The 7,360-nt window shown below is 46.4% G+C and overlaps 1 protein-coding gene across 1 annotated transcript in view; it reads left to right on the top strand.

Annotated features, from left to right (window-relative positions):
• The first annotated feature begins 2,751 nt into the window (after positions 1-2,751).
• Positions 2,752-7,360, top strand: part of Oxct1 (3-oxoacid CoA-transferase 1) — a 121,069-nt gene continuing 116,460 nt past the window's right edge. Inside the window, exon 1 of the mRNA XM_021208222.2 lies at positions 2,752-3,158. Within this exon, the coding sequence (XP_021063881.1) occupies positions 3,081-3,158 (78 nt within the window). The 5' untranslated portion in view covers positions 2,752-3,080. The remainder of the gene's footprint in view (positions 3,159-7,360) is intronic.

Raw genomic sequence — 7,360 nt, forward strand, 5'->3', positions numbered from 1 at the left:
TTCATTTCTGGACCTTCAATTCTTGAGATTAGTTTTGTTTGATTTCTTCCTGGAGGACAAGTGTTTGAAAGATTTCAAACACTTACTGCTTAAAGGACCATTGTATAGAATGAGGCGTTTATGCATTTTTGTAACTGCCTCACACCACATAGATAAAACTCCTACTGCAAGTTAAGCCAGTTAGACAACATTTGAAAACAAGTTTTCAGATGCCCTGGATTTTCACCCTGGAGGAACATGCTGCTCACCACAAAGAAAGGGTGTCCTATCTTTCAGTAAATGCAGGAGCTATGGCATGATATTTCAGGAGAATGAAAATGAAATCTCTCAAGCGGAAACATCGGGACTACAGCCTAACAGGCCGCATTTACCTGGTGAAGGACACCTCAACCTACCTCAGAGCACCTCAGATCACAACACCTTCCTTATTACCTGAGTGGAATTTTCTTTTTTTAAGTCTTTGAATTTCGTTTAGCCAGTTTTTTTTAAGAGTGTGAAAGTTGAGTGGTATAAGATTTTACAAGGAAAAGTCTCATGAATGTGGAATATTGATTAGAAACTGTTTTTCAGAGTATTGAGGAAGGCGGTCCTGCAATTTCAGGCCTGTAGTTCTAGCTACTTGGGAGGCTGAGGCAGAAGGGTTAGAAGTTCCAGTCCAGCCTGGACTTCAGAGTGCATTTAAGGCTCAGCTGGACAACTTAAAACTAGAACAGGGGATGGACTTCATCGGGAGTGCTCACACAGGAGGCCTTAGATTCAGTCCCCAGTCCCCACACCTACACAAATGGGAGAGGGAAATGGTCCCACTAATCAGAAACGTAAAAGAATCGGAATTTGTATATGCGAGCTAAAAATTAAAGTGGCTTTTGTAGAATCAGGAAAAAAAGATTGGTACAGAATAAACACTTTTTCCAAGTTGAATTGACGTCTTACATATTTGTTGAGCTGGTGTAAAATGAAGCCATGGGCTCATCAAAAAATGCAGCCCCCTCTCCCTTCTGACTGTGTAGTGGGGAGGCTGCTTTTGGTTTATTTATTTATTTATTTATTTATTTTCTCCTAGCAGCCTTAATACCGCAGAATAATAAATTTAAAATACCCACCATCCTCATTTAGGAGAAATACATGTGACCAACCAAGAAGAGTGAGTCAGATGACTACGCGATAAATTGCCAGTGCTTTTTTTTTTTTTTTTTCCTTTTCACGTGGCCCTGGAAGGAAAAAAGTGGAAGAGCAACTGCAGTGCCACTGTAGTGCCAGCTTTTATTGTTCCTTCTCAAAACTGCAGCACAACAGCCGCCAAGTTCTGAGTTAAGGCTAGTCGTGGGACTTCAGTTTGAACATTCAAACTCTTCCCAGCTTATTAAAAACGCATCCCCCAAATATCCAGGATTACTGAGTTCACTTCTTCTATGCAATTAGATGAGAGTTTAACTTGATATTTTATTTCCATGTTAAAACCATAATCTTTACGGGAGACATTTTTGAGTTAAGGGAGTACTGAGGTAGTTGCTTTTCTGGGCAGATTTTTAAATTCCTTATTCATTTGTTTTGGCGCACATACATGTGCATGCACTTGCCGCAGTGCATGTGAGGTCGGAGGAGGACTTGGCTGGAGCTGGCTTTTCCCTGCTACCATGTGGGCCCCGGGGATCAAACTGAGGTCACCAAGATTGGAGGCAAGTGGCTTTACCATCTGACCAGGCCAGTAGGCGGATTTTAATTAAATGGGACTGTTCATCCTTCATTGTCATGGTGTACTTTTTAAGGAAGTTAAAGAGTCATTTACTGTTGTCATGGGTTTTGCATCACCACAAATTTAAACCATTCTTCCAGGACTCGATGGGCTCTTAATCCAATAAAAGGATTTCCTGGGCTTCCAAGTGGTCTTTTTAACTCTGCCGTGAGCATAGAACGTCCTGAAGAAATGGTTCCGGTCCGTTGGGTGCCAGTCAAAAGAAAAGGCTTGAGTCAGGCACGATTGCACATACTCTGGGATAGGCTGCCGCAATAGAGAAAAGTTGGAGGTCAGCCTGAGCCATATATAGAGTTTCAGTGGGACCTAAGAGATCTAGAGATCCTTTCTCAAACAAAACAAAACAAAACAAAACAAAACAAATTCCAAAACGAACCCCCACCCCCCCAAAAAAAAGATAAAGTTAACCCACCACCGAATTTTAGCTAAATTTAGTGGCCGAGCATTTTTGTGTTCATTGTGCCCCTTGCCTGGCTTTTCTCATACATAACGACAACAGGAAGAGCATTACAAGGTGAGGGGAATTATACAACATGGCCAAGGACGAGGAGGAGACAGACACTTCTGTGCTTACACCTGCTCTGTGATCTCTGGAATTGTTGGGACTCCGGTGCCAGGAAAATTCTGGAACACAAGCTAGGATGATGGGGAACAAGGACCCAGTTCTAATCTTGTCCCTCTGTAGGTTAAGCAGGTCATGTCTCATGAGGGTCAGTCAGCACACTGCTGGGTTTCAGAGGAAACTAAGGGCAAAACCAGACTTGAAGAGAGTTGGGGGGCGGGGGCGGTGGTTGAGAAATGTTGGAAAGGTGAGCTGTCTAGATCTGGGAGGAGATCTTTATCAGTGACCCTTTGTACCTGTACTCATTCCAGAGGGCGACTTGGAAAAGTAACACGTTCAGTAAGAGACCCTCCAGGCCCTTGGGAACCCGAAACCCTGGTGGATGCCAAGCCTTGCGCAAGGGGAAGGCAGGCACTAGCGCCCCCTCCAGCCTGAGTGCGGCGCCCGCCGCTGCGGGTGTGCCCGCAGAGGAGCCCGAGCCACAACCCGCGGGGCTCGTCCTGGCTGTGCAGCCTTTCCATTCCTAGCCGTGGGCCCCTCCCTGTCTCGCTTCTTGACAAGCCAGCAGGCAGCAAGGGGCGGCACCGCTCTGAGGTCCCGAGGACGTCACTGACGCGCGGTCGAGCCTCCAGCCCGCCCCACCGCTCGCCTTGCCTTCTTCTCTCCTTAGCCGGTGACGCCGCCGCGGCCCCCGGCAACCAGCACTCGCACGCACTCCCGCGCGCGCCACCTCGCCACCTCCTCCCGCACCCGGGGCCGAAGATGGCGGCTCTCAAACTCCTGTCCTCCGGGCTTCGGCTCTGCGCCTCCGCCCGCAGCTCGCGGGGCGCCCTGCATAAGGTAAATTGAAGGTGCAGGGGCGCAAGAGGAAGGCCACGCGCGGGAAAAGCGCGGACGAGCCTCGAGCGGCGCGCGCGTTCTTTGCCCTGCCCATCTCTACCGCCTCCGGTCGGGGATCTGGCATCTGCAGCGCCGTGCCCTAGGGTAGGGTGGGGTGGGGGTGGGGGGCTTGGAGACGCTCGAGTTTCAGGCTAGCCCCGCCGCCGCGTGCCTGTCTGTCTGTCTGTCTGTCTGTCTTTGCTTCTCCATCCGCTTCCCCGATGGGGCGCGATGAAGGCAAGCTGTGCTTGCCGCGCTGGGAGAAGCGGTCGAGGCTCTGTGTACCAAAGCCACGCAGCAACGCCTTAGAGACTGTCGGCGTCCCGGGACTCGCGTCCCCATCTCCCGCCACTCCTTCAGACTCCAGGCTCCCGGCCGACGCCCTTGGGAAAGGGGTCCTCGGGGCCGCCGCCCTATCTAAGGGCGGGTTGGAGGAGCAGAGCGGAGAAGGGCGGCGCGCTGAGGCTTGCGCCCCACCTGAGGGAGCTGCTGGCGCCGGCTGAGGCCCAGAACCCCGGGCCGGGTTAACCGCTGCTGGCTCAAGTTCACCGCCAAGTGGGCGGATGCTGTGCGCGGCGGAGGCGGACCGCCGCTCCCCATCCTCCCCTTCCCTATATGGCGGTAGAAAGGGGAACCCGGACTGGAGCGCTTGTCACGGGGCGTTTTACCCTGCCAAGCGGTTGGAAGCCGGTGGAGGGCTGGCGGCGCTCCGCTGCAGTTTGCAAAAGCCTCAGTCCTTTATTTTGAATCCCTCTCCGTCCCCCTCCGGGTTAGAGACTTGCAATGTTCAAAGACCGTAAAAACAAAAACAAAAACAAAAACAAAAAATAAACACCTTGACCCACAGAATGGTATCCTGAGTCGCCCTCCTAGCGGACCAGCGGGTGGTGGATGTTTTTGCTTATACATTGTAGAGGGTCTAGCCTCTAAGCACACATTCCGGTTGGATTTCAATGTGGGACCAACTGAGTGCCGGAGGAGGGTGGGTTCACCTTGGTGGGTTCAGTTTGCTCGGGAGCCTCTTACTGAAACCTGCAAAGTTTTCTTTGGAGAGGTTTCAAATTGCAGTCCTGAACTTAAGAAGGGTGCATCGCGCAGGGTATGTACATGCCCTGTGTGCTCTTGAACTCCTTCCCCTGTTGCTCATTTCCTTGCCTTCAATCTCTGAGTGTTGAGAATCTAAGGAAGTCATCACACGACTCCCTCGTGTGCTAGGGAATGGTTCAGAACTGAATCATTGCGTTGTTAAATTCCTCAAAGGAGGCATTTGGGTAACTGCATGCAGTTTTGGTTGCAGTTTTGGATTAAATACATTATTAAAAGAGCACTTGACCACCAGCCAGCCTGCTGCAAGTGATGGAGCAGATGCAAAAACTGGGACACAGTGATGTCCTTGGGCCAAGGTCAAAAACTTTCTTTCTTTTGACAGTGAATGTTTGTCTAAGTTTAAATTATTCACCTCTAGTCTACCCCACTTTCAATATAATCATTAAACCATTCCTTAAGCCAGCAAGCCTCCAGGTGGATGAGCTGTAATTATGGGTTTTGCTGTTTCTTATTAAAAGTTCATGGCATAGTTCAAAGTTAGGCTTCTCAGGTATGAGAAAAGAAGGCCCAGCTCCTGCTCTCTGGAGTATTCTGCCAGCTCATGCATTGATTGGCCTTACTGCTTGCTTGCTTAGCGCTTAAGTCATCTGCCTCTGCTGAGTTGTAATACCTGGGTGCCTGTTTAACTGGGACCACGGTATACCTTAGCCCTTTGCTTCCCTCAACACTGCAGAGTGCTCTGCCAAGAATACTCACCTGGCAGATACCTTCAGTAACCTTGAATACTTTCTGGCTAAATGTAGCCAACAGGTGAACTGAGACAGATATTAACAATGCTTTTATGCTTTGGTTTGGGAGACAGGATCTTGCTATGGGGGCCAGGAAGGCCTGACACCTACAAGAATTCTGTACTTATTTACCATGCTTTAAAAAAAAAATGTCCTTCCCTCCCTCCTTCCTACTTCCCTCCATCCTTTCTTCTTTCCCTCCTTCTTTCCCTCCACCCTTCCTTCTTTCTCTCCACACTTCCTTCTTTCCCTCCATCCTTCCTTCTTCCCCTCCACCCTTCCTTCTTTCCCTCCACCCTTCCTTCTTTCCCTCCCTCCCTCCCATTCATGGTGAACAAGTTCCTTGCCTGGAGCTGTAGCATGAGCTGGAGTTACTTGGAGGCTTTTCAGTCTGGTGCCATGCGACTGTATGGTTTCTAGTTTGGTAGGTCCTAAGTGGATCGATTCATGTTGAAGATTGGCTGATTCCGCTTGGCAGAGATGCTTCCTCCTGGCACGCTTGCATGCTATTCACTTGAGTATTGCTGACTTTCCTCCTAACTGGTTCTCTTTCCCCGTTCCATGACATCTCTTCCTGATTTTGTTTACCACACTTCCATACTAATGCAGGCTATATCAACCTTTCTGTGTCATGATTTCTTTAACAGTTGTGCGGTGACATTTAGACACCACTTGGGTGTGTAGTACTCTATAACTCTATTATTGAGGTAATACTTATATTTAATAAACAAACAAAAGAAAAACAAAGTGTTTGGGGCCAGTGAGATGGATAAAGCTGCTGCACAAAGACTTATAACCCAAGTTCGATCTCTAGGACTTACATGGTAGAAAGAGAACTGACTACTTCCTGTTGTCCTGACCTCTAACCTCCAGAGGTTCACTGTGGCACATCCCTTCCCTACCAAGATACAAACACATGGACACACACACACACACACACACACATTTATGTGTATATATATATATATACATATATATATACACACACACACATATATATAATAACACTATTATTTCCTTTACCTACATCTCTCTTCTTTGTCATCCAACACTTGAGAACTTAGTAAAATGTGTGTATATATATATATGTATATATATGTAGTGTATATATATATGTATATATGTAGTATATATATATTATATATAGAATATGTATATACAATGTATAGTATATATAATATATAGCATGTTATAATATGTGTATATAACACAATATAACATATAAGGTATATATATTATATAGTATATATGTACATGTAATATAGTATGTGTATATATATTATATATACACATACTATATATGTACACACACACTATACACACATACACACACATATTTTACTAATTTCTCAAGTGTTGGATGACATGGAAGAGAGATGTAGGTAAAGGAAATAATAGTGTTAGTGAATGGTTAGAAAGGAAGTCACGGGATGAAATTTAGGTTCCACCGTGGAGTAAGACTTCAGCAGTTGGCTGTAAAAAATTAAAGATTAAAATAGAAATGTTAACAGGGTAAACGTTATACTGAAAGACATTTTGCACCCCAAGAATTTTGTTTCTTTCATCAAAATCCTTAATCACTGTTTTCCTCACTCAATTTTAACATGAGAAATTACTACCAATAATAAAATAGGGTTTTGCTGGAGATAGGAGAGTGGACCAGTAAAATACTTTGTGACTAAAAGCTTGGTTAAAATACCCTGGAATAAGTAGCTGTCTGAACTGTACATGGTATTGCCCCACATTCTCTTAGGTAGTCTGTGCAAACATGAAAGTTATTTATGTCTTTATTTATTTGGCAGCCGCTGGCACATGAACTTTTTTCCAGGTAGGATCTCATGAAGACCAGGCTAGCTTCGAACATGGTGTATAGCCAAGGCTAGCCTTCAATTTCTGATCCTCTTGCCTCCAGTGCTGGGACTGCAGGTATCCTGATGTGGCTCAAACGCAGGGTTCTGTTCACACTAGGGAAATTCCTCACCAACGCATTTGGTTTTAGATAACGCCACTTCATTAATAAAATATATTAGAAGAGGTTAATTAGGTGTAGTTTAAAGAGCCTCTTTGAACTTGCCTATCTAAGGAAGAAAGGTAGATGTTATCAGCAATACACTTTCTCCTAGTTGCTAAATCTTAGGAATTAGTGCCAGTGACGCTGCTTGACTCTCAGGGACACAATGTGAATAGAGGACCTGTTGTGCGTGCGTGTGTGTGTGTGTGTGTGTGTGTGTGTGTCTGTGTGTCTGTGTGTGTCTGTGTGTGTGTGTCTGTGTGTGTGTGTCTGTGTGTGTGAGAGAGAGAGAGAGAGAGAGAGAGAGACAGACAGAC

Source organism: Mus pahari, chromosome 11 (assembly GCF_900095145.1).
Source record: "Mus pahari chromosome 11, PAHARI_EIJ_v1.1, whole genome shotgun sequence".
Taxonomy (NCBI): domain Eukaryota; kingdom Metazoa; phylum Chordata; class Mammalia; order Rodentia; family Muridae; genus Mus; species Mus pahari.